The following is a 27,241-nucleotide window of genomic DNA, read 5'->3' on the forward strand; positions in this document are numbered from 1 at the left end:
CTCCTGGGGTTATTGGGAAGAGGTACCTTGAACGCAGGGAGGTGGGGGGGGGGATGGGCTGCCTCTATGGCCTTCTGGTCATAATAAAGCCTTCTAAAAATGGACCAGCTGGATGTCTTTAAATTAGATCATCTTGTACCTCAGTGAGGCCACATAGACCCAGGAGCTCTTCGTTGAGTCCACTGCCCTCCCCCCCACATGTAAACACATTCTTTGATTGAATCTCCTTCCTGTCACCTCCCTGATTTCCCTTTGCCCAGCCTTTGCTGTGCGTGGCAGGCCATCAGTGTCAGCTCTGAACAGCCAGCCCTGTGGCGTGGTCTGGGGGGTGCGCATCTCTATGGCTCTTCTTGGCTCTTCATCTCTCTCTCTCAGGAAGGATGGGATACTGATCTGTGATGCCTGCCTCGAAATGTTTCCCTCCTTCATCCTCACCTGCCAGGAGGAATAATGATCTGGATCAGTACTGACCTCTCATGGGTTTGGGTGGGGGAGGGAAGGGCTTCCATGGGGCTGCTCTGGATGTGCTAGCGGAACTGAAAATACTCCTCTTTTCAGACCAGGAACGAGGTGAAGATTTCCCAGTGACCCCAAGAATTTGTGGGAGCTTTTCCTGTTTAGAGATGTTCTTATCTTCTTAGCACAGTGTTGGTAGGGGTTGGAGAAAGCCCCTGGAGTGGTTTGTGCACAACGAATGGATTGAGGGATGAGAGAAAGCTGCTGCGGCAATGATAACAAACGATGAGGGACTGTTTCAGATCGCCCTGGCACCATCCTCCCGCTGACGGATGGTTAGTGGGAGCCTCGGCCATCTGGAGGGAGCTTTGTTCAGGGGCTGCTTTTGGTGGTCTCGTGTGTGTTGGGTATAGACACTCGAAATCATTGCTTATTTCTTAGAGTAATTCAAGGACAGAAAGTAATGGAAACGTGTTAGCCGTGTAATGGTCTCTTAACCCTTTCATAGCTTTGAATCATTCCAGTTTGGAGTAGTGAGGTAGGGTCCATCTTCAGATTTGAGTTCATAATGTGTTCAGTAACACAAGAGTCAGCAGGGGACAGACAGTTATTAAATGGAACCGTTATACAATTTTGAGGGAAACCCACAGCGCCCATCGCCAGCATCGGTTAAATTCCATCCAAGTTAAATTCCTTCTGAATACTGTCCTTCCTGACCCAGAATGGTATCAGGAGCCCGCTAGTCACTGCAGCCTTAGCTCTAGGGCAGAAGCAAGTCTGGTTTTTCACTTCTTTTGGTCAGGCAGTCTGGAGGGGTCGTGAAAGCCATCTTAAGTTGGTTGCCTCAGAAGGTAGGACCTGGTCGTCTTCGTCAGCCTGGGATGGCAGTTAAGCCTTTGACTGGGTCGGGGCTGACTTTGGGATACCAAATCTGGCATTGTGTTTGAGGTGGGGTTCGTTTAGAACCTGTTTCTGAGACTGGGGTTGAGTTAGTGAGCCGGGCTTTTGAGAATCAGTGGGTGGGTGACCTGTGCATCAAAAAGGGAGCAGAGGTACCAAGCAGAAAAGTTTGCTACAGGCGAGGTGATTATCTTTTCGGTTTAATGCCAACTAATAGTTTGCTGTGTTGGGTTTTTTTTTTTATCAATGAAAAGGCATATTCTTCCGTTCCCTTTCCCTCTTGATAATAGCTTGGTATGATCATTCCTGATAGAATGGAGCAGACAGCTCCTGGAATCTGGGTCTAAAATTTCTGTGTTTTCTAAAATTAGCAGATGCAAACAAGCCTCTTTTAAAGGAGCAGGAGCCCATGAGCCAGCGTTCTTCCCCAGCTGCTGGCCATCAGCTGCTTTCCCCGGATTTTCCAGGGTTAAGTGCCCAGAGCTGATGCAGCCCCGCCCTCTCCTTGCCCAGCATTTCTCATTAGACCAGAGTTCCATAGCAACAGTGAGATCACCCAAGCCTGAGTATTTCATTGATTATCTTTTTTCCCCTGCCCTTTTTTTAATCTCTTCTCTTTCTATTTAACCACATTTTAGAGAGCCAACTATTTTATAAAGCCTGGTTTCTGTAGATTTCCAATTCATTAATAGAGGAGGGTAGGAAATCTGCCCTTCCTTTTAAAATTTAATGTGTCACCAACCATGTACTTGAAAGGCGATTCTGGATTCGGAGGGTGGATGACCATCCCGGCTGTGGCTGATGTTCTCAGATATTCTTGCATTGTTTGCTGGTCTTCTAGGGAAAAGAACAACGTGGAGCAGGATCTCAAGGAGAAGGAAGAGCACATCAGACAGAGGACCAGCGAGGTCCAGGTAAGCACGCTGGGCATGACGGCAGCTGCCCGCTGAGGGATCCGCTTCCTGCGTGGTGTGGCATTTGGGGAAGAGAGCATTTGACTAACGAATACTGGAAAACAACATGCCAGCTTCTCTTCTGCTAAATGGTTCTTTGGGGTTCCGTGTTCTGGTCTGAAAGGTGGCATTAGTGTTGGAAAGCATGTATCAGGCTTAGCTCCTTCTGCCCTCCCCCCCATACCCCCTACAATCATGTACGCAGAGATGTTAGGTAGCTCATTCGAGGGAGGCTTTGTCCTATGTGTGCTGCAGATGTTGCCACATGTGTATGATTTAACAGACTGATGGAGGCTCAGAGCAGAAAAGAGAAATTGATGGGTGTGAGATCATGTCCTCCCCCACCTGCCCCCAAGACAAACCATCTCCGTCATATAAGGAAAGGATCCTCTAGAGTAATTACATGGAGCCTTTTAAAATCAGCTGAGTCAGCCAGGATGTCTACAACGAATGTTTCTCTTATGCCTGAGAAAGGGGAGGTTTTTCAGTCATGTAGCATGTGAGAAGTTCCATCTTACACAGATGTGTGTGTGTGCGCGCGCACGCGCGCCTGTGTGCTCACGCATCCACATTTGCTCCTTCTGGCCTTGTAAGGACCTTTCAGACTTGTAGGACTGTGGGGAGATAGGATAGTGCATTTGGCTATGTTATAGGCACCCATCTTATTTGGGCTTCCTCCTTATAGAAGGATATGATGAATGGGCCCCTGCTGAGAGCGTGTGGGCAGCAGCAATCTCTGGTGGTTTGTTCCTTCACACTCTGCTTTCCTTTCAGATCCTATACATTTTGGCCCTTTTTGCTCTGTTTCAAGTCACTGTGTGCCTGTTTATGTAGGACATTGCTCAGAGACCGTGGCCTGAGTGTGCTGGTAGCGGATTCATGGGGAGGGGGCATCTGTTTGTCTGGAGAGGTCATTGACAGCTTTGACTGGCACCTGAAGATGATTCTGAAATCAAGATTCTCATCAGCATCTTCGTCTGTTGGGGAAACCCCTGATTCTGTGTTTTGTGGGGAGAGACAGAGTGAAGTCCCCAATGTATTTGAGGGAGCAGTCATTTTTCAGCATGCAGAAAAGATCTTAGTAAGGGAAGGAGCTCAAGGAAAGCTTTTTCTGAAGTGCTAATCTTGGTACCATCCATTTCTAAACTGAGACAAACGCTGCAGCAACATCCATCCAAAGGTGGTTCCAGCCTGTTGTTTCCCTCTCCCCGGTTGGTTTGGGAGGTGATTGATAAAGACATGGTCCTCCAGCGTCATGACAGGATGGCGTAAAGAGACCAGGGGGAGGGGGGCAGCTTGTTTTCTTGTCATTGTAAAGGTGGCGGGTATTTGGGGGGGGGTGTTAAACCTTCACCAGAAATGCTTCCATTCTTGCCTGCTGGACCAGCCGGCCCTCTCTGTGCAGGGGTCTTCGGCTTGCTTATTCATTGTGATTGACTGAGGAGGCTGAGATTCCAGATTGAGACCTAACTCAATAAGTGGTTTGTACCTGGCTCCTCAGGAAATGGTTTTGCCTGCAGAGAAACCAGGCAAGAGTGGTGAAGAAAGGAGCCGTTACCACAAGAGCCTGAGAGCTGAATGGAGGGCTTGGGTTAGGGCATTTCATCACACAAAGCACAAACGTTGACATGGTTCATTCAGTTTTCTTTGGGTAGCAGGCATTAGGAGAGTATGGAGAAACATGTCATCTGCGTGCCCCCTTCTCACTCTGGGCTTCCACCTTCTGAACAGGACAGAATTCCCAACTCCTCCTGGTGCTCCAGGCTGCTCCCCCTCTGCTCCCTCGAGGGCGGTGGCAGCAGAGTTGACCAGTGGCCTCCCTCAGACCTCGATCGTCAGGATGAGCTGCTTCCCCAGCTTCCCGAGGCACAGGGGATGATTTGACTTCCCTGCTGCAGTGACCTCATAAGGCCAGAGACTGGCAATTGTGCCATCTGACAGTATCTGGTGGTGACTGCTGGCTTTTTGCTTATTGTCTCCAGGCCCAAAGGTGAACCTGTTCCTCTCGAAGGTGCTGCCTGGCTGCTGCTAATTTGAGCACACTGCACTGGGGGGGAAATGCAGGGCCTCGTTTAACATTTTAGGAGCACATGCAGCTGGGGTCGCACATCTAGCCCCCTGGCATAGAAAGTCATGAGTTGAGAAGCTTTGAAGGCCCCTCCATGGAGGGAGAATAGGCTTACCTTGTCTCATCTCCCCATCTGTCCTCTTTGCTCTGTCTGTGGGGCCAGGCAAAGAGCCTTTCAAAATGTCTTGGTAACTACTTCCAATTTTAAAAATTAAAAACCAATGGTGTGACTAAGGCGGAGTGGGATGGGGGCAGAGAAGAGAGAGCCAGAGGCAGTGTGTTTCGGGGAATGCAGGGCAGGGGGGATCCTTTTCCTTTAGGGGGTCGAGAAGGGCCTCTTCCTTCAGTCAGTGCATCAGCATGGTCCTCCAAACCTACTGTGTGGGGCCTGGACTCCTTCCCCTCCTCCCCCTCTTCCCCTTCCCCTTCCCCCCCCCTCCTCCCCCTCCTCTCTTACTCCTTTCCCTCCCTTCTCCCTCTCCCCCTTCTCCCCCTCCTTTCCTCCTTTCCCTCCCTTCTCCTCCCTCTTCCCCCTTCCCCCCCTCTTCTCTCGTTCTTTCTTTCTCCCCCTCCTCTCCCTCTTTCCTCCCCTCCTTCCTCTTCTCTCATTCTCCTGGGCCTCCCTGCCTCCAGACTGCCTCCTTCCATAGGCACCCATGGCTCCTCATCTTCTGGCCATCCCTCTTCATTTGCCTGAGAAGCCTCCATTTAATAGGCACGTCCAAAGGGCCCACTCTGCCCAGGGCTCAGAGAGAGGTGTGTGAGAGCAGGAGGGGACTGACCCATAAACCAAGATCAAAGGCTGGTTGATTGATTTGGAACAAATAAGTCCAGTATAAAACAGAATGGAGAAGGGGCATGCGAAAGGTTCAGACAAAGCTCACGGAGAGCGAGGAGGAGGAGGCCGCCAGTGGGTCGTCTGTCTGAACAGATCCTTGGGATGGTTGGAGACAAAGGGGCCCTGCTCCCCCCACAGCCCCCTTCACTCTCTCCCTCCAGAAATGCTGAACATGTCGACTCCTTCCTTTATCCCCTTGTCTTGGCTCAGGCTTTTGTGTCCTGCCTTCCCACTCCTCTCCTGAAGGCCCCCCTGCACCCGGGTCGTCGGACTCGAACTCGGGTCTTCCTGACTCCAAGCCTGGTGCTCTGCCCAGTGTAACGCCACCTACTGGCCAAGCCCAGCAGATGGTCCTCAGCTGTGACTGCTGTCTCTGCCTTGATGCTACCCCCTCCCTCAGCCTCTGTATCTGACTCTGTCTGAACTTTTCTTCTCCCTCTGGACCTTTGCTTTGGTTGCTCCTCATGTAGATGGTCTCCCAGGTTCTCTCCTCAGCTCTGCTTTCTACTTTCTCTTATTGTCCCATTAGAGATCTCAACTTTGGACTTCAGTGGCCTAAGAAAGGGGCTGGCTCCAGATCTATTACGGACTTTTATGTGTGACTTTAGATGAGTCACATAACATGTCAAGTCAGCAGGCATTTATTAAGTATTTACTCTGTACTAGGCTCTATGCTAGGTGCTGCAAATACAAACACAAGCAAAAAGAAAGAATGTTCCTGCCCTGGAGGAGCTTACATTCTAATGAAGTTGGAAACCAGGAGATAGGGCTGAAGGGACCCTGTGCAGGGGTGGTGGAAAAAGAAATCCAGAGTTAGATGTGCAGCTCGCCGAGGAACAAAGAAGTCAACATGGCAGGCCAGAGTACTTTGTTAAAATAGAACTGGCCACTTGGAGGAAGGTGAGAAGGCTGCTGAGATGCAGTAGAGGAAGCAGTCCAGAGACTTTAGGAAGATCTCTTTGGTAGCTGATTGGAGGGTGGCCTGAAGGGCACAAGGTGCATCTCGGTGAGGAATGAAGGTCTCAGCTTTGTCTTCTATACGAACTCTTGGGTCCCTCAGGTCTGATGTTTCTTGAGGCTGTGTCTCAGAACCCTGCGAGGCTCAGCTTTCAGCTGCCTGCTGAGCACGGACACTCACCTGTCCTACTATTCCGTGAAATCTGATTTCCCTAAAACTGACCTCGTTGTTGTCAGTGTTCTCCTCCCAGCATTCCTTGCTTTGCTAGAACTCTCTAACTAGAAATTGGAAAGACCTGGGTTCGAGTCCCAACTTAGGATTGGGTGAGGCAATGTGTGTAAAGTGCTTGTGAACCACGAGCTCCGAAGGGCAGCCCTTTCTCATAGTGGATCACCCACCATGGCCAGCCATATGCCATCTGACTCCCCCAGCAGCCTGTGCAGGTGCCATCAGAATAGCTTTCTCAGCAAACTCGGGATCTGAGAAGTTCAGTCTTGAGTGTGGTATCCACGGGGCCATCTGTGAATTGGGTACCGTTGTCATTTATGCTCCAGCTGGAGGGAGCCATGCAGGCTTATCCCCGTGTCTTTGGGGAATCCCTTGCTGTGCCCACCTTTGCTTATTTACAGCCCACTGGGCATGGGACAATTCCAGAGGCACAGCCTCTCCTACATTAGGGCAACTTTAACTTAGGAAAGTTGCTTGGCATCAAGCCTAACTCTCCTTCTTTCTAGTCATTGCTCTAAGTTCTTTCCCTCTGACACTCCACAAACACACTAATCCCTCTTCACCATGGCAGCCCTTCAGCTCCTTGGAGGACGGCCTCATGTCTCCTCCAGGTTACCCTTCCCTCCGTGAGGGTCTCTTCGTGGGATCTGCTGGCCTTTCTCTGGGCTGCCGTGCCTATTTGCCCAGCCCTTCTGGGGGTGCCTTTGCTACCCATTGTGTATGTGCTTGGCCTGGCTGCACTTTGGTATTAGTCATCTGGTGGGAGTCTCATCTTACCCTCTCTTTGTGTAGCTCTTCATTGTCTAGGGTGGCCTTGAGTGATCAAGGTGACGATGGATGGTGGTTGATTCTTGTTGAGAGGCAAGGAAGCGTTGGGGCTGGTGACGGTGGAGAATTGTCGAGGCCTTGCTGTGCATGGAATTGGAACCCCCAGCAAACCTGGGTTAGGAACATCAGTGCAGGGAGGCCTGGGGTCACCATGGGCCTGAAGGAGGCCACTGGCCCATCACTGTGGGACCTCACATGAAACCCTTCATCTCTCGGGCTCAGGGACTCCTGAGATCTGGGAATGGTTCAATAATTTGATAATGATGTTTCAGCATAATTGGTCTCCTTTGTGATCCTGTTATCTTATATTTAAAAAACATGATTCAGAGGAGAGGCAGTGGTAGGCTTCACTGTCCTGAAAGGCCAGGACACCCTGCCCGTCAGCTCAGAATTTGACACTGGGGTGGGTCAGAGAGCCAGGGTTTCCCACACGTTAACTCAGGTACGACAAACGTTTCTGTACAGTCTTAAGTACTGAAACATTTAAAGCAGGTTGTGTTCTCCTAGAGGAAGAAGGGAAATTGGTTTAGATCTGCCATCACAAAGTAGAGCCACCCTGCTCATGTGCCCAGGAAATGCAAGGCTCCATGCTCAGCTCCCTTTCTGGAGGCGAGGGCACTGAGGGGCGCCTGCTCTGGATACGCTGGAGTCCAGAGATTCAGCAGACTATGGGTCGGGTCCCGACTCCTTCCTTTCCCCAGCTATGCAGGCACAGTGAGTCAGTGAGTCAGCAGGCATTTAATTAGTGCTTAATATATGTCGGGCGCGTGCTAAATGTTGACAGCAACAACAATAAAAAAGGCAAAACCCTGGTCCTGGCCCTCAGTGGGAGAGACAGCATACAAACACATGCAGGAGGGATACAGTGGCTGGAAGGTGGGCACTCGCCACCCATTGGGACTGGCCAGGGAAAGGCCTATGGAAGGTGGGCTTTGAGTTGTCTCGAAGGAAGTCCTGCAACCAGAACGCAGAGGTGGAGAGGGAGAGCATTCTGGGCATGAAGGTGAGCCGGTGCAAATGCGTGGTGGGAGGAGAAGAGGAACAGACACGGGTCAGTGGGATTCCAGAGTGAAGCCTGGCAAGACCAGAAAAGTGAGAGGAGGGGGCTAGGATGGGAAGGGCACACTGAAATGCCAAACAGCTGTTGAGAGTTGATCCTAGAGGTCTTTGGGAGGGAGATGGTGGGGTCAGAGCTGTGCTTTAGGAAGATCTCTTTGGTAGCTGGGTGGAGGGTGGCCTGAAGGGCACATAGACTTGGGGCAGGAAGCCCACTGAGGCAGGAGAGTCCAAGTGAGGAGTGATGAGGGCCTGAACTAGGGCAGCAGCTGTGGGAGTAGAGAAGAGGGGGTGGGGTGGTGCCAGGAAGGCAGAGACCCCCAGCAGCTGTGTGATCTGATTGGGGCGAGAGTGATGGGGAGGGGAGAGCCTGGGGAATGTTCAGGAGGTCAGGTCACTTCCTCTGTTCTGCTGGCAGTTCTGTTTTCTCCTGCCTAAAGGAGAGGGTTGGTTTGCTGCCCCTTCTGTGTGCTTGGGACATCTGTGACTGTGTGGGCCCCAAGGCTTTCATAGACCAGTCACCGAACCCCCCCCCCCAGGCCCATCGTGTGATGCTTTTTAAACTTGTACGTGTCGTTCCAGTTAAAGATGCCTGTTGAACCTTCAGAACAGTAACCTAACTTCCATTTTGAGAATGGCCCACAGAATGACTTTCCATGAGGCTGCCTATTGACTTGACGAATTCTCAGTGACCTGCTGATTAATGACATTAAGTGGTGATCTTTGTGTTACCTTTTCTGGATGTGAGCCTGATTCCCCTGAAACAGCACATTTTCCTTTAAAAATTGCCAATACCAGAAAGAACTCTCCCCTCCCTGCACCCCACCCCCACCGCCTCCCTGCCCAGGCTTTCCTCCCCCAGGTTCATGGGGCTGTTGGCTCCTTCTGCATCTTGGCGCTGCAGCATCCACAGCTTGGCTATTTTCATCCTAGTCATTCTCATTCTTTTGTGGTTGATGTCACAGGCGACCAAGCAGGGGATTAAGCTGGAAGAATTGGAGCAGAACAGGCAGCAGGCCTACCTGGGCCCTGTCCTCCGAGCCTCCCTGGGGGAGGGTGCATTTGTCAGCCCTGAGGGTTAGAAACAGACCCAGGGGAGGAGTTTCCCAAGAGGCCAGATTACTTTTACAGGAAAATTCTGCTGCCACCCATGGTCCATGCTGCTGGTTGCTAAGATAGCTTGCTACACACTGATAGATCTGGGGAATGAAATGCATGCATCTGCTCTCTTTGCTTCACGTCAGGATAAGAGAATCTGTCCCAAAATAAGGAGGATTAAAAATAGTCAGAGGATGTCATGATGCAGATATTGGTTTGGAAGTTTCTTTGCCATGTGTCGGCCTTCTGAATCATTTTGGAACAAAGTGGAATCTTTCCCTGTTGGCACGTATAGCCTGACTTCTCTCAACAGATTGTGATTTTCTGTGGCTTCCCAATTTTGGGTCTCTGTTCAGTAGCTCAAAATCTCATGGGCTTGGATTCATGTTAATTAATATTTGATGGGAGTGGGGAGGGGGGAGGATTCTCACTTTCAGAAAAAAGGACTGAAGAAGTGCTAATTGTCATAAGCTTTCATGTGACCCCTGGCCAGTCAGCAGACTCGCTTCCAGCTTTCTTAGATAATTAGGTTTTTTCTTCCTTCCACTTGTTCCTGTGAAGTCCTGTGACAGTATGTCACTGAGATGCTTCTCACTGCAGATGCAGCTGCTAGATCAAAGAGGGACACATCTGAGTGTGATGAGTCTGATCTTGGGAGTGGGAGGGGGCCCACGGAGAAATGGCCCCTTTAGTCCCGGGCCCATCTGGGCTCATGCACTTAGTCTGAGGACAAAGGGATGCTGAAGGGGAGGGCCACCCTCAACACAGGCTAATGTGTGGGCTCAGCCAGTTACCTTCCACCCACACCAAAGCACCATCACATCACTGGGTGGAAAAACACACGCACCTGTTTATTTCAGAAGAAGGTTCGATGATTTTTCCAGGTTTTTGTTCATTATTCTTGTACTTTAAGGCTGTGACCATATTGGAACTTTTCTTTATCTGTGTGAAGGCAGCACAGTCACAACTGACATTTGAAAAACAGTTTGTGTGAACCTGTTTGTATATTTGTGTGCATGTGTATGTCTTTACGTATATGTATACATGTGTGTATACATGCATGTGCATGTAGATATGGCTATCTTTTGTTTTTACTTCTCCAGTATTTTTCAGTATATCTTCTTTCCCAGAGAGCCTTGGCTTTTGTTTTTTAAAAATATTTTATTTTTCCCCCAATTACATGTAAAAACAATTTTCGACATTTTTAAAAAAAGTTTTGAGTTTCAAATTTTATCCCTTCCTTCCTCCCTCCCTACCCCCGTCCCTGAGATGGCAAGCAATCAGATGCGTTATACATGTGCAATCATGTAAAACATTTCCATATTTGTCATTTTGTGCAAGAAGACTCGAACAAAAAAATAAAGAAAGTGAAAAATAGTATGCTTTAATCTGTATTCAGACAACATCAGTTCTTTCTCAGGAGGCAGATAGCTTTCTTTATCACGAGTCCTTTGAGATTGTCTTGGATCATCGTATTGCTGAGAATAGAGCTAAGTCATTCACGGTTCTTCATTGTGCAGTGTTGCTGTTACTGGGTATGATGTTCCCCTGGTTCTGCTCACTTCACTTTGCATCAGTTCATGTAGGTCTTTCTAGGCTTTTCTGAAATCTGCCTCCTCATCATTTCTTACAGCACAGTAATATTCCCTTACATTCATATACACAACTTGTTCAGCCATTCCCCAGTTGTTGGGCCTCCCTTCAATTTCCAATTCTTTGCCACCACAGAAAGAGCAGCTATCAATATTTTTGTACAAGTAGGTCCTTTTTCCTTTCATCCCTTTTAACAAAGGAGGGGGAAAACAATTCACTTTATCTAACCAGCACATTGAAAAAGTTTGACTTCTGTATAGTGTCCCATACCCTGAGTCCTTCACTTTTGCCTTCTCATCAATCACTCAGCAGGTTTTTATTACACAACTTCTGTGTGTCAGGCAGTGTGCTTGTGCTGTGGATACAAATACAGTGAAAGAAATGATCCATTTGGGAGGAGTCAGGCACCTGCTCTCAACGCTATGCTGGGGACACAAAGAAAGGCAGCCCCAGTGCCTGCCCTCGAGAAGCTCACAGCCTGAGGAGGGGACACAGGCGCATCCATCAGCACATATGAGGGAGCTGTTGAGTCTACAGAGGGACCCGGAGCAGAAGGCTCCAACAGCTGAGAGGACCAGAAAAGGCCTTCTGCAGGAAGACTCTTGGGAGGGAGGAATAACAAGGCCAGGCTCGAGCATTGTCACTCAGGAGCGTTCAGTTTTGATTTATTATTGTTATTCTTTCTGTTCACATTGCCATTGTCACAGCATATGCTGCTTCCCTGGTTCTGCTCACTGCATTTTGCATCGGTTTGTAGAAGTCTTCCGCTGTGTTTCTTACTGTACATTAACAGGCCGTTGTACCCCTGCACCACAGCTTGTGGTTAGCCCTTCCCCAGGTGTCATGCAGGCATAGACCCGGGCAAGTCACTGAACCATGTTTGCCTCAGTTTCCTCATCTGTGTGATGAGCTGGAGAAGGAAATGTCAGCCTACTCCAGTATCTCTGCCAAGAAAACCCCAAATGGGGTCACAGGGAGTCAGACACGACTGAAACAACTGGGCAACAGCAACAATTGTTGTCCAGCTCACGACTTTGTTTTGGAAAAGCAGATGTTACTCTGCTTAACATTTTTAGGAAGCTGTTTTCAAAATCTTTCTTTGCGTCATGGGTCCGTGGGATCACTGTGCTAAAGCCGGAGGCCATTTGTGAGGCAGTGAGCTAAGAAGGGTTTTTACATTTCTAAACACCATAACACTTTAACGGTTGGATTTGGCCCATGAGGGTATTTTGCTGACCCCTGCTCTAGAGCCTGAAGGGCCATCAGGTACAACCGGCACATGAGGAAAATGAGGCCCAGGGGAGGAGGTAAGTTGGCTGAGGCAGCCAGGTGGTGTATCAGAAGCGGGTTTGCACTCAGGTGTGCTGACTCTAGCCTCAGTGCCCTTTCCCCTGCTCCCCTTATCATGACCAAAGAATTCATCACCAGCTGGCCAGCCCCTTGGTGAGATGCAGCTAGATGGTGCAGTAGATAGAGCACCACGCCTGGAGTCAGGAAGACCCAAGTTCAGATCTGGACTCAGATATTTTCTAGCTGGAGGACCCTGGGCAAGTCACTTAAAGTCTGCCTCAGTTTCCTCAACTGTGATCGACTCTCTGGTCATGCCTGTCCCTGATGCCAGTTCTCATGTTGTTGGTCACCTGCCATTGTCTGCTGGGTCGCCTATGATTCTGATTCTTCTGAGATTGTCATGTGTCCAGCCATAGGGGTCATAAGGATGGGCTTGTAAGTCAGGGAGGAGCCTCGAAGGATGGGATTCCACAGGTGTAGGGGGTACCCCTAGCAGCAAGCTGCCCGCTTGGAGTGTTAGGTGTATTTGGTGTCCCACTCTGCAGCCCACTGATCCTTGCAGGTGTGTGTCTGCCCCCCACCTAACCCCTAGTCGGGCTTTGTTCTCAGGAGACGTTTGCTTAGTTGGCTGCTGTGGGGGGTGGGGGTGGGGAAGCTCGGGAGACTGCATGGCAGAGTCAGTTTAGTGCCATGGTCCTCATTATTCTCAGCAGCGTTTAGAGGAGCAGTGGCCCTCTTGTCGGGCATTCTTCCTGCCAAAGGAAGACAAGATCCCCTGCTTTCTTTTGCTTTAGGACCTTCAAGATGAAGTCCAGAGGGAGAGCTCCAACCTGCAGAAGCTGCAGGCCCAGAAGCAGGAGGTGCAGGAGATCCTGAGTGGGCTGGATGAGCAGAAGGCCACACTGGAGGAGCAGCTGAACGATGTCAGACAGCAGTGTGCCCAGGAGGCCCACCTGGTAAGGGCAGCCGGGCCCCCCAGAGAGGAGGCAGGGAAACCTCCAAGGGCCACAGCCCCTGCTCAACACCCCCTCCTTGTGCAGGGACAGGGTTGACACCTCAAGTCTCAAGGACAGGTTCTGCCCAAGAGGCTGCTAGTGGTGCCACAAGAAAGCACTGGGAAGACCCAAGTTCAGATCCAGCCTCAGACGTTTTCTGGCTGTGTGGCCCAGGCAGGTCACTTCACCTGTGTCTGCCCCAGTTTCTTAGAACAGCACCCACCTCCAAGGGCTGTTGTGAGGATCAGATGAGATGATATTTGTAAAGTTATTAGCACAGTAAATAAATCTATTTTTCCTATCTCCCTCCCTCCTTCTTCCCTCCCTTCCCTCCTCCTTTCTCTTAATCCAACCTCCAGATTTCCTCTCTGAAAGCTGAATTAACAAGCCAGGAATCTCAGATCTCCACTTACGAAGAGGAGCTGACCAAGGCCCGAGAGGAGCTGAGCCGCCTGCAGCGTGAGACGGCTGAGCTAGAGGAGAGTGTGGAGGCGGGCAGGGCCCAGCTGGGCCCCCTGCAGCAGCATCTGCAGGAGTCGCAGCAGGAAGTCACCTCGGTAAGACCTGGTCGGGAGACTTACTCCAAGGGGAAGAGAACCTTTCTGTGAAGGCCTCAGGGAGGATGCAGCTCCAGAACTGGGCTGTCTTGGGGTTCTTCAAGGCAGGGCTGAGGAAGAAGGGTGTTTCAGGTGGGTGGCACAGCCTGGGCAAGGGTGTGGAGGTGGGAGAAGGAAAGGCCTACTGCATAGGACTCGGTGGTGTGGCATTGGAATCCTGCTCAGGCTCACAGCCTGTCCCCACTGTAAAGTGGCTATAGGAACAGCTGATGAACTGGGGCTGACATGCTCTGCAAATTGGAAGCCTACGATGATTGGTTTTCCAGAGGTCCTGAGTCAGGGTACTGTCCTACAGAGAGAGTGGTTCCCACGTCCTGGGCTCAGGCCTCGGGCTGCGTGGCTGCGTTCCTCCGAGGCCCAGGTTTCTCCTCTGCCTTGCCTGATGTTCAGGATGGATGTGAGGGAGATGAGAACAGGGGTGGGGGGTGTGGAAATTATTCAGTATTCTTACACCGGTGGCTGTGATGGTGAAGCACCCTGGCTGCATCATCATCTCGGAGGTAAAACTCTCCAAAGAAACTTTGATGAGATCTGGCATTTCTGTAGCCTCTGAGGCTGACGGCTCGGTTGGTCACCCAGCTCGGGGGGGGGGGGGGGGGGGTCAGAGGGGTAGGGCTTGTGAGGGACATTCATCTTACTGGACATCTGAGGAAACTGAGGATCCTAGGAGAAAGGAGAGGGTCTGAAAGGCTGGCCCCAGGGTTGTGGGCCAGTGTCCCTGGCTGAATGAGGACCCACCCTGCTGAGGTGGCTGCTCCACCCATTAGCCAGTTGGTTAAGCCCAGGAGACTCCAAGCTAGAAGGGGACACTAGAGACCTCTTCAAGCCCCACTTCTCAGTTTGTGGTCAGGGGTACCAAGGCCCAGGAAGGGGAAGTCATGTCCAAGGTCACATAACAACCACCAAGTAGAGTGGCTGGATGATGGGGTAACAATACCAGGCTAGAGGAAGTGCCCAGCCTCTTTCCCATGGAGAGCAAGGGGGAGGGGCTCAGAGCAGAGGCCTGGCTAAAACATGTCCAACCCTGGGGCAGGGCTGGGGCTGGGGCCGGGGCTGGGGCAGGGGCAGTGAGGGCCAGGCAGGGGAGGAGCATCTCTGGTTCAAACAAAGCCAGGCATTTGGAGGTTTTCCCATTGTCAGGAGCCAGTGAGAGACACTCTCAGGGAACTTGTCTTTGTTTTTCTCACTCTGTTGCTGCCACACTCGGCACCTCGAAGTCAACAGTACAGGAATCTTCAGGCCATGACTGGCCAAAGGGGGAGGGCTTGTGTGTGTTGCTTTTCTTTCTCTCGATGACCCAGTTCCCTGGTGCCTTTCTTCTTCCCATGATCCAGATGCAGGTCAGACTGACTGAGATGAGGGAGCTGGACAACCCCAGCAGTCAGGAGAGCTGGCTCAGGAGCCCCCATGGCAGCCTGGTCAACGGTGCCACCGAGTACTGTAGCCTCAGCAACAGCAGCAGCGAGACGGCCAACCTCCACGAGCACTTAGACACCCCGAGCACCCTGGAGACGGAGCCAGTGGCCCAGGAGTCTCCGGTGAGGGAACGTTGCCCTGCTTGTGTCTCCGTAGTCATTTCTGGCCCGGTGAACTTTTCCCAGACACCCTTGTGCATGTAGTGCTGAGCCGAGCTCAGTATAGTGAGAAGGATCCTCCTGGGTCCAGAAAAGATGCTCCCCCTGCTTCCTTAGGCTCACTGTGAGCTGTGTGGGGAAGGAATGGGTGGGTACGACTGCCTTCTATCATCTTCCTCCTCTTCCTCATCTCTCTCCCATCACTCTCCCCATCTTCCTCATCTCCCGTCACCCTCCTTGTCTTCATCACTCACTCTTCCATCTCCAAAGCATTTTACACAAAGTCCCATTTGGTCTTGGCTGCCTGAGAAGGAGACAGTGTAAGCAGATGGCCCCATTTTGCAGAGGAGAAATCAAGATCCACAAACTCGCCTGCTCAGAGCATGTGATTTCCTGTGGCCCCTCCTTTTGTATTGCCTGTTGGGGACATTTAATTCCCTGGAAACTAATGAGGAGACTGCAGCCCCCTCACGAATGGAGGCTGTGGGGAGCCCCCAGGAGCTGGCAGAGACCCTCAGCACATGTTAGCCTGAGCAGAGGGAGGAAAAATGGCAGAATGGCCTGATCTGCCCCATGCTGATGTACCCCAGAGCGATCAGCTCTAGGAGAGACCGTCACGGGGAGTCCATTGAGCCCCTGCTCCCGCTAGGGGCACAGGAAGGAAAGCTTATTAATGTTCATATCAACGTGAGCTGTCATGGCACCAGAGAGAGGGGCCTTAGTGAGACATCATTTAGTCTGGCCTCTGCTCTGGCCTTCTTACGGGCCCAGAGTGACTCATGCACTTGGCCAGAGCTGCCCAGCGTGGCTGTGACTGCAGGCCGGGTGTCTCCAAGCCTGTCCTCGGTGTTTTCTCTGTTCTGCACAGCCCTTCATCTGGTGGGAGGAGGGGAATGGTGTGACCACGGTTATGTCCATTAGGTCAATGAAAGCAAGCTTTCCTGACCTGGGCTCCTGCTCCTCCCTCCCACATCAGCCTCCTTTTTCAAACTTCATCCATGTTCGTTTTCGGATCTTGTTTAGGTCAGAAGCAGTCCTGAAGTTCCTTCCTCTGAGGTAGCCAACGAGAAGGAAGGGGAGACTCCCACAGTACCTGAAAAAGTGAGTGTGGGTCTCCTATTGCATCAGGGATCTTGGCTCCCCATTTGGCTTCCCAGGTGCCCCAGTGACTGCGCAGTATGGTCCCTAGTACGTGGCTCACACGGTCCCTAGTACGTGGCTCACACGGCCCCCAGCTGGCTGAAGGTCCATGACCCTCTCCTCCCCCAGAGTAGTGGCCTAGGCCTAAAGGCTCGGTTGTGTAGTCAGGCCAGGTCTTTGACCTTCCTTTAGACCCTCATGGTTCTCAGCAGGTGAAGAAATCGGAGCCTTTTTGGTTTTCTAAACAATAGACCTATCATAATATGCTTGGGACTTTAATTACCTTCATGCCAATCAGAATATGTTTGGTTTCCTTTCAAATACTTTTGAATATTTTCTAGGAAGATTTCTTTAATTTAGACTCGAGCTCCCTGTCTGATACTGCTGTGGAACCGAACCTGGATTTCTTCCAGTCGGACCCTTTCGTTGGTCGTAAGTACCTTCTTTTTTGTTGGGGCCGAGGCCCCAGGCAAAAGTTAGTTGCTTACCTGGATGGCCAAGATGGTTGGGGGAGAGGTGTGTTGTACCCCCTCGGTGCAGTCATGGAAACATGGTTTCTCCTGTGTGTTAAGCACCATGTTGTGGGTGCTGGGGGTAGCAAGGTACAAAAACAGCCCCCGAGCTCAGGAGACATCTGAGCTCCCAGGGATGGTGAGGGTTGCTCTAGGCGAAGGCCTCTCCATCTCTGGAGGTCTGCCTGCAGAGGCTGCAGTTAGGCTTGGCCCAGCCACAGGCAGGGCTCAGATGGGGATGCCCTCTGGCTTGTGCCTCTTCTCCCCCTGAAGCCTTTCTCGCTCCTCTCTGCAGTGATCAGGGCTTCTCGGGGGCTTCCAGAATGACCAGGCGGCCTAGCTTTGCTGCCCGTTTTGTACTGGGAAAAGGAGGGCAGTATTTTGATGACTGCCTTTTATTTTTGCCTCTAGGGGACCCTTTCAAGGATGATCCTTTTGGGAAAATAGGTCAGTACATATTTACCCCCACGGTGTTTGAAATTCAGCCTTCTGTCAGTCTGCAGTTTAACCTGGATTGGGATGTGAAGTGTGTCTGTGTGTGTCTGTCTCTGTGTGCATGTCTCTGTGTGTGTGTGTGCCTGTGTGTGTGTGCCTGTGTGTGTCTGTGTGTACATGTCTCTCTGTGTGTCTGTGTGCACGTGTGTGTGCATGTCTGTGTGTACGTGTGTGTATATCTCTGTGTGTCTATGCGTGTGTGCATGTGTGTGTACATGTGTGTGTGCACGCGCACGCATGTGTGTGTGGGGAGGGGGGATGAGCTCCTCTTCCTCACGGTTCTAAAGCTGGTACAGAGCTGCCTGCTGTCACCCTTTCCTTCGGGCAGATTGTTGGTGGGTTCCAGTCAGTTTTCTGATTTAACAGTCACCCTTTTCTTGAACATAACGTTCATTATCTGGCATTATGGCCAGCATGGAAGCTCTGTATCAAGGTTAAGCTGAGAGACTTTCAGAAGTCCCCCCTTCCCCCTGCCTGAATAACATGGGGGTAAAGTGAAGGTTGGGATGCCTAAGCAGTGATTAGTAAAAACAGGCTTGTGAAGTAAGATGGGAAGGATGAGAGGGAGGGCAGGGAAGCATTGATGAGGCTGCCAGAGAAAAAGTTTCAGTATTATTTGAGCTTAATCAAATATTTTGTATTAGAATCTCGGCATAACAAGTGAGTGAATGGCGCAGGGGAGGAGGAGGGAATTACTTTCAAAGGTCTCATTGACTTAACAAACCTTCAAATATCTTGGCTCCAGAAAGGAGAGTCAGTTTCTCATAGGAAGGATGTCAGCTCCGATTGATATGACCTCATGAGGTTCAGGCTTAAGCCCAGAGAAAGGATCCTAAAAGGTTTCGCTGCTTGCCTCAGACTTAACCTCTTCTTTAGCTCACACTGTGCCACTGTTGGGATTAACCATTTGTTAGGAGTGACCTATGAGCAGGTTGGAAGAGGTGGCTGACTTGGACCATGCCCATCAGTGGCTAAGGCCGCCTCTGGAGTCAAGCTCCTATTGCCGCTCCCCCAGAGTTTGCCAGGTGGGCAGGTGGGAGATGCTGTCCTTTACACATAGATTTTCCTGTTTTAGGTGGGCTCTCTGAAATCAGCTGGGAGGAAATTTCATTGCCTAGCAATCCTACTGACACTGTGTCCTCTGGCTTGAATTTACCTAGATCCGTTTGGAGGTGACCCCTTCAAAGGGTCAGACCCATTTGCCGCCGACTGTTTCTTCAAGCCATCTGTGACTGATCTTTTTGCTTCCTCGGATCTTGACCCCTTCTCTGCAGCCAGCAGCGGCAGTGATCCCTCGGTAAATGGGAGGCGAGGGATGGAGTGAGAGCCTGTTCCACTGGATAGATTGTATGTACCTTACTGGGCTCCCACAAACTATAAGAGTGGTAAAGACCCAATGTGTCCTGTTAGTCAGGCCTGGAGTTCCTCATTGGGAATGGCCTTTCAGAGCCCAAGTCCAGAATAGACAAAGCAGCTTTATAGTCAGCCTTGCATTTGGGCCACCTTCTCAGCCTGATTCCTGTGGCTTTGGCTGATTTTGGGCAGTTTTCCCAAAATCCAGTGCACTGTGAAGGAGCCGCTGGTAGGCAAACCTGCTCCAGGCCCTGAGGGAAGTTCCCAAGTAGGGGCTTTTCAAGCATTTGGCACCAGAGCAGCACTGAGAGAATGAATGACCCAGCTGCCCTGAAAGCTACTTCCCAAGGGGTGATCATTTCTGGGGGGGATGCTTCTCCCCAACTCAGCTTTTCTGCTGCCCCATCTCATGAGCAGGGCCTCCCACTCTGGATCAGCTTTAATGACATTGTCAGTTTTAAAAGGACCAACTTTGCTAGTTCTGGGGAGGCCCCCGGAGTATGGCTGTGGGATAAAGGCCCTCTCAGCCCCCGTGTCTCACTGAGGGGGAAGAGACTGCCACCTGTGGCAGTGAAGGGAGCCCCAACACTGAAGAGGAAAGTCGGTGCCCTTCTAATCCCAGCTGGTGTGCTCTTGGTGCCCACTGGATACCACGGGAGATACCTATCTTACAGGACATTCCAGTGGGTAGCCATCAAGATCTTTCTCCTCAGAGAGCTGACATTTGAGCTGGACTTAAAACCAGTTATTCCCTGTGTTTGGTCACTTTGGTGGGGACAAAGGAAGAGAGAATTGTTTGGGCTTGTTGGTTGTCTTCATTGTCGTCTTCCCCAGTAGTCATTTTTAAAAAGTCATAACCCTATAGAATTACTTCTTCCACGTTGCCCTAAAGCTGAGGTGGCATCTGGCATGTTTTTCAGACTTGGGGAAGTTCAGGTCTGCCATCTTTGGCAAGACAACAGAAGGCTTTATATGTTGTGTGAGTAACTTTTGTATTAGCATGTTCTGTTCTGAGCACCTTGTTTTCAGTAAGGCATTGACCAGCTAGATCCCATTCAGAGGAGCGGGGCTGGGAGTGCGACTGGAATATGCCACAAGAGGAAGACTTGGCAGGACTGGGGTTCAAAGGGCTGTCCAGTGGCCTTTTCTGTTGGCTGGAAGTTACAGGGAAGCAGAGCTTAGCTCATTTCACATGGAAAGTTTCCTAGCCATGTGACTTGTCCTTAATTGGAATGGGATCTCTTACAAGTTCCCCATCGCTGGAGATGCTTAAGCAGAAGCTGCATTCAGTTCAGTTGAACCAACACATACAATGCTCTTGTGTATAGAGCACCAGGGGAAATCCAAGTTATCAATGTGTGGATAGTCCCAGGACTGGAGTTTAGTGGTGAGAGACAGATGCAAAATGCTTTGAGGAAATGAATCATGTCTCACGGGTCACTTTTTACCCTTGGAAAACACTTAATTGAATCCTGTAGCAGGAAGGGCATTTTCTTCCAGCCTCCATCCGAAGTACCCTCCTTGGCATTCCCAAAAGTGCTGGTTCTGCCTCCCGTTGTAAAGAGAAGGAGTGGGATCGGGCAATAGGTCAGCCCTTTCCAGGGATCCCATAGAAAGGAGTGTTCTAAAAATCTCTGCCCAAGTAGCCCCGTCCTTGGCGCAGCCACTCTGATTGCTGGATCCCTTGATGGATCTGTAAACTCTTCATCTTCTTAGCCTTTTCCTAATCCTCTGGGATTTCTCATCCATATCCTTTTGTGACTCCTCCCAACAGAGCCCATCCAGCACCCCCAAGATCTTGTGTCTTGTAGTTAATGATGGTGTCCTCTGACGGTCCCTCTGCTCACCTGTCCTCTGTATGCCTGATGTGATAGCTACTAGCCCCCCAGCTTGTGCAGTACAAGGTGGCACATGTATACCAGCCATGCCCTTTGGGTCATGGGGAGGTCTGTATATGGAGCAGAAGTTCATCCTCTCTGTAGTCAATTCTGGCCTAACTGAACCAAATTTACTCAGTGATCCTGCTTTCGTCCTTGGGGCCAAGCAGAACAGAGCTGTTTCCTCTTCCACCCACCAGCCCTTGGGGTATGTGAAGGCAGCGTCTCCACCTACATCTGCTCTTCTCTGGATTAAATGTCTCCTGTTCCTCACCCCCTCTCCCACCCCCATGGCACAGTGTCTGATGTGTTCTAATAGAATGACCAGTTTAGGTTCATACTCCTTTTCTGAGTACGCCTATGAGACCTGGAGGCCGCAGTTCCAGCTTGGAATTGAAGCCAAGCCCTGGCGGCTGGTGGAAATGACAGCTCAAGAGAGGCAGCCTCGTCTCGGTGCCTGCTCAGCAGTGGGGAGCCTTCTGGAGGTGCTCCAGCCTGTGCTTTGTTGAATCTGCCATCCTAGAAAGGAAGAGAGCCAGCAGGGCCCTGCGGGGAAACATCCATACAGTGGGGGCCTCAGTCCTTCCTATCTGCTAAGGGTCCACATGCACGAGTTGCCTTTTAATCCTCTCAACTGCTCGGCCTGAGCATAACGAACCCTTTGGTGGACTTCCTTCGGCAGAGGCAGGAGTGCATCTGCCAGTCTGAAAATCGGCCCAGTAGATAGGAATGTCCACAGTAGGTCACAGCCTGCGAAAATCCCTGCAGCATCCTGAGAAAAGAACTGCCAGGAAATGGCACCCTAACGGGTGGCCAGGGGTATTTTTGCTACATCAGGTCCTGAAACTGGGCATTTTTCAGCTGTTACTGAAGAGTTTTATGAGACTCAGTTCTGGGAGGAAATTGAGGCAGGGGTTGTGACTGAGGAATGTTTGCTTTTCTTGACAGAGTGTGTCTGAAATGTTTGTTTAACTGGAATAGGGTTGTGATTGTAGTCAGAAAGCTGTGGCAGTCAGTCTGTGGGTCAGGAAAATAACACCCATTGATAGCTGCCATCTACCTCAGGCACTTAATAAATGTGTGTTGACTAACTGACCAAATAATCTACCTCCCCATTGCCCCCTACCTCCAGCCCGAACTTTTGAGGCAGCGTTTCTAAACTGGTCCTCATACTGAGTCGCCATTCTCCCATGTTGGCCCTGAGGAGACCCTCATGTAGTGGGCTCCTCAGTAAGGTGCTACAAGTCTTTAGATGTATCCTGTCTCCCCTTTCCCCACCCCCCCCAACCCAGTGGGTGTTACTGACCTTCTGTCACACACATGCTGGGTCTGTGCTAGGGGATGGCGAACTTGGTCAGTCAGAGGTCGCAGGACCCTGACACAGGCCAGGCTGCATCTCAGAAGAGTTTTCTCCCTCAATCAAAGTTTTCTGTCACTTTACCAGATAGAGACTCTGAAGGACAACGACCCTTTTGCCCCTGGTGGAACAGTTGTTGCCGCAGCAAGTGATCCAGGTAAAAAACAGATAAAAAGCTTCTGATTTCTTTATGTACTGAACTTAGTATGCCAATCTTAAAAGCACAAATCAGCCTTTCAGGTTTTTTTTCCTCATAAGTACAGATCCTAACGTCTACTGACAACTTCAGGAGGTTATGTGTTTTGGGGGCCCCCGGAAAGCAGTTGAGTGTATTGTCATGCTGCAGTATATGTGTGTAGCACGTGACTCCAAGGAAAGTGGAGCCAATAGCTGCCTTTTTTATAATGTGTGATTCAGTGCAATTCGAGGGGCCTACAAGCATGACACCCTGGGTTAGGGGCTGAGGGAGATAGATAAGGATGGACAAGGCCCTGTCCTGCCTTGGTGAGCCACCGTGTGTCGGAGGGAGGTTCTCACAAGCCATATTTATGTAGCATTTTAAGGTTTACAAAGTGATTTTCTCACAGCAACGTTGTGAAGCAGGCTAGATAGTTATATAGTTATGTGGTTTTTTTAAAACCATAACATACACCACGGTGTCCTTCCAGTCAATGAGAAAACTTGATCAGAGAGGTTCCATAACTTGCCAGTGGTCACACAACTGGTGGGTGTGAGCTGGAGTTCAAACCCAGACATCAGGACAGTATAAACTGTGGGATTTGTGAGAGGAAGAAGAGGTGGGAAGAATGGAGAAAATGTTTCTTCTTGGAGAAGTTAGGCAATGTCATTTATGTTTGATGTTATTAAATGGAATACTGAGTTTGGGTAATTTTATTTGGTTCTACTTAAATTGGGCTTTAAAAAGTTGGTAGGTGAGTTGGCACAGTTATTAAACCAGGTGGTGTGGGAGAAAGGAGCTGGAGTGACCTTGGGCCGAATAGAAGTGAAAGAGGAAGATGGGGAGGTGAGTGGTGGACGCGGTCACTCTTCCTAGTCGGTCCCTCACAGCTCTGATAGTCCATGTTCATAGGGTCATAGATTAAGAGCTGAAAAAGACCATAGGGTCCACTGAGTCCGCCCTCCACCCTGCCCCCATTTTACAGACAAGGAAACTAAGACACAGACAGGAGAAGGGATTTGCACAGTTAGTAAGTGTCTAAGGTGGGATTTGAACCCACATCTTTCTGACTGGTACAGCAGCCTCAGACTAGTAGGAATCTGCATACTGTGAATGAACACCAAGGCTGCCTTATTTCTGAGATGGAAATACTGTGAACCGTTTAAGTAAAACTGCTGATAGAATTAAACTTTTGTAAGCACAAAGATTGGTGAAAATATCTGAGAATTGTGGACTTTGGGGGGTGAGCACATAACGAGGAGAGAGTTAATGTAGATAAATGTTGACTTCCCTGGCAGGAGGTGGCACATTTAGCTCAAGTACTGATCAAGCGAGGCTAACAGATCCTGGCGTGGCCTGGGAAGAGCCTTGGCAGAGGCCTGCCCGCAGGAGGGAGCCTCTCTCTCCCTCCCAGTGGGATTTCTCTTGGGGCCTTCTCTCCTTGCAGATTGGCCTTCCCTCCAGCCATCTGCATCCCCGGGTGGCCGTTCTTCCTTTCCGTTCTTTGGCAAAGCCTGCTACTGAGGATTCAGGGTTTTCCATCCTGCTCATTATATCAGTTGTGGAAGCCATGCATTCTACTCTCACAATTCTTACTTCTTTCACCTGTTCGGGAATATCCTGCTATGGTGCTGTGCTCACTTGGGGACCCAGAGGGTCACCTGCTTTGTCAGGTACCGATTGGTTTTAGCGGTAGCCTGGTGGTGCACTGTATAGAGCTCTGGGCCTAGGGTCAGGAAGACCTGAGTTCAAATACAGCCTCAGACACTTCCTAGCTGTGTGACTCTAGGCAGTTCACTCTTGGCCTCATTTCCTCATCTGTCAAATGAGCTGGAGAAGGAAATGGCAGACCACTCCAATGTCTCTGCTAAGAAAACCCCAAATGGGGTCACAAAGAGTTGGTCACGCCTGAAATGACTGAATGACAAGAATCCATAAAGCATTAGCGCAGTGCATTTTATATGGTGGGCACGTAATAAATGCTTGGTGGATGACTGTCGTGGAATTTGGTTTTCATTCACAAAATGAGCTGTAGTATCTCCATGTGTCTGTACATACACAGATGCATGTGTGTGTTTGTGTGTATGTGCCCATATACCAAGTCAGACAGATGTTTATAGCCATGAAGTCCTGTGTGAGTGGGAGTCAGAAGGGTCTGCCAGACTGCATCAGAAAACCTGGGTTCAAAGCTCAATTCTACAACTTACTATGTTTGTAACCTTAGACGTAGTATTTAGCCTTGCTGTACCTCAGTTTCCCTTTCTGCAAAATGGGCATACAAATGAAGCCCTGGGTCTAGAGTCTCAGGATTAAAGTTCGAGGTCCACCTCTAAGGATTCACTGCTGGGGTCGTGAAGGTCATTGACTTTCCCGGAGCCTCAGTTTCCCCATCTGTAAAGTGAGGGGTTGAACAAGATGACCTGAGCTCCCTTCCAGCCCTGGGACCTGTCCACAAGGCACTCCGTGTCCCTCAAAGGCTCTCAAGTCTCCTGTGCTGGGCCCTGGATCTGAGGACTTTCCCTGAGTGTCAGATGACCTGTTTTATTTTGCTTTTGTAGAGGAAGCTCATGGACCCAGGAACATAGTCACTGGTGCCAGCCCCGGAAGCTACCTTACAGCACATTTCATGCGGTCCCCTCTTCTCTCAGGCCCCTGCGAGGAAGGGACATAACCAAGGTCACACACCTGAACTAGACCTACAGCACGGTCCAGCCAAGGAGCATTTGGGGCTTGTTTATGCCAAGGGCACCCTGGCCTACATTGGGAGCGATGGTGGCCTGCCACCTCCATCCTTTACGTGCATTTAGTTGTACTGAATCTCAGGAGTTTGTATGCCAGAAGGTTAATGTGTGCTTTCTGTCTGCTTGACTGCTTTAGCTGTGGACCCCTTTACATCCGTGTTTGGAAGTGATTCCTGTGAAGTTGGATTCGCTGACTTCAGCACCCTGGCCCAGGTAATCCCCGCAGGTGAATGGGAGGCACCTGGCATTGCCAGAAGCTTGTAGTGAAAGGATGCCCACTTCTCTTTGAGTTCTATAAAACCTTGGTTGGTCTCTCCCCAAAACTCTGCCGTGGTCCCCCCAGCCATCAGTCCGATCTTAGACCAGAGGTCTAAAGCTGACGTTTGGGTTGGAGCCCTGGGACTCTGGGAGGGCGGCGGGGGAGGCGTTAGGGAGGAAGAGGAAGAGTTCTGTTCTTGATGTCTAAGTGGAATTTCAGACATCTACTGGACATCAAGTTTGAGGTGTCTGAAAGGCATCTGGGGTTTCCAGGTGGGAGGCCCGCTGGGAGGTTAGGAAAAGATGGGTTGGAGAATCATCCTCATAGAAATGGTCCTTAATCCAGGGGAGCCGAGGAGGGCCACCAGTGAAGGGGCGCCCTGGAGGGACGGGGAGAAGAGGGCCCAGGACAGAAGCCTCGGGGATGCCTCTGCTGGGCCAATCCATTTGCTCCCCACTGAAGTTTAGGCCGTTCTCCCTGTTCTTCTGGGAACTGCCTCCTTCTCTGTTGTGCGATGAAGCGACTTCTGGTGCTGGTCTGTTATTGGCTGGCCTGTAATGTCCTGACCATGAGCCTCGATTTCTGGATTTGCAAAGCTGTGCTAGCCCTTCTGCTACCTTAAATGGTCCTGGGAAAGCATGAGCTGCTGTGGTTATAGAGGACATCTGCTCTCTTGTCTGTGGGGGCCGTGTGCAGCTCAGGGTCCTGCCAGGGCCTTTCCCTCTGTTCTCCAGCCTGTCCTTCCATCCAGTGGGAGAGGCTGAGGGGATAGCAACAGCTTCTCTGACACACACAACAACTTGTGGGGTGGATGTGTTCTCTTTGACAAATGAAGAAACCAAGTCTGAGAGAGAAGGGAAGTTGCCTTGGCCAGGGTCCCCTAGCTAGTAAGTGTCTGAGGTGGGTTTTGAATGTCTTCCTGACATCAAGGCCAGCGGCTCTAACCGTAACCCTGTGTGCAGAAAGGTGCTTTGTCAGCTGTCCAGTTCCCATCGAAGTGTGAACTCTTAGGCTGGCTTTGGGGTGGGCTCAGTGATGTGAGTTGTGAGGCAGCCTTCAAAAGAGTCTGTGTGGGGCAGAAACACTCAGCTTGAGGCCTCTCTGCTAAAATTCGGCACCCATTTCTCTTGCTCCAGAATGACCAGGAGGCCTTGGGCTCGTGCCTTGTCCCCAGGCTTAGGCCTGAGCTGCTGCTGCTCCCTCCTCTTGGGGCCTTGACCCTGAGGGCCTTGTGACTGACATCCGGTCCACTCTTTTTTCACTGTCAGTCTGAAAAGTAGGTCAGGTCCCATGATGAGCAGGCCACCCCTCACTCCATATAGTGCCTATCCTGGACAGGCTGGCTCGTGGTCACCCGAAGGCTTCTTGGGCGTACGTACACGCCTGGGATTTGAGCTGCATCTGATGTCGTTTCATCTAGGCCCAGGGCAGATGGAGGAGGTGACGAGATATAAGGAGGTGCCAGGGGCTGCTTTGTAACCTCAGATGAGTGCCCTCCGCTCTCTGGGCTCAAAGGAGCGTTGAATTTTAGGGCCTCACAGGTCCCTTCCAGCTCTGGAGACAGGGTCATTTGTTTGAAATCAGTAAGCCGGGTCAAGACTCCCTCTCCTTGCACGGCTTTTCCTCTTGTCATTTCTTACCCTGAGGCATCACCATTTACCTGCCTGTCGATGACATTGTATGGCCACAGTCTTCTTGGCCCATTTCCACCCCAGTGGTTCCTTTCCAACTGGCTGGACACTGATCTATAGGGAAGTTCCTGGTTCGAGTCTTATAAGAATCATTGGGATGTCTGCTCAGTGTGGGGGGCATCATGGCCAAGGGGATGGGCCTGGATTGTTGGGAGCCAAGGGGGTCATCAGACACTATCTAGAAAC

General features: G+C 50.7%; 1 protein-coding gene across 5 annotated transcripts in view; it reads left to right on the plus strand.

Moving 5' to 3' along the window:
* The window catches only part of EPS15 (epidermal growth factor receptor pathway substrate 15), a 125,658-nt gene that overhangs the window by 91,326 nt on the left and 7,091 nt on the right, over positions 1-27,241 (plus strand). For all 5 annotated transcript variants that reach the window (XM_036755986.1, XM_036755982.1, XM_036755984.1 and 2 more), the window contains exons 13-22: positions 2,198-2,270; positions 13,061-13,222; positions 13,621-13,818; positions 15,213-15,416; positions 16,476-16,553; positions 16,934-17,024; positions 17,516-17,551; positions 18,760-18,896; positions 22,274-22,343; positions 25,242-25,318. In XM_036755986.1, coding sequence (XP_036611881.1) covers positions 2,198-2,270; positions 13,061-13,222; positions 13,621-13,818; positions 15,213-15,416; positions 16,476-16,553; positions 16,934-17,024; positions 17,516-17,551; positions 18,760-18,896; positions 22,274-22,343; positions 25,242-25,318 — 1,126 coding nt within the window. The remainder of the gene's footprint in view (positions 1-2,197; positions 2,271-13,060; positions 13,223-13,620; positions 13,819-15,212; positions 15,417-16,475; positions 16,554-16,933; positions 17,025-17,515; positions 17,552-18,759; positions 18,897-22,273; positions 22,344-25,241; positions 25,319-27,241) is intronic.

Source organism: Trichosurus vulpecula, chromosome 4 (genome assembly GCF_011100635.1).
Source record: "Trichosurus vulpecula isolate mTriVul1 chromosome 4, mTriVul1.pri, whole genome shotgun sequence".
NCBI classification, from domain to species: Eukaryota; Metazoa; Chordata; class Mammalia; order Diprotodontia; family Phalangeridae; genus Trichosurus; species Trichosurus vulpecula.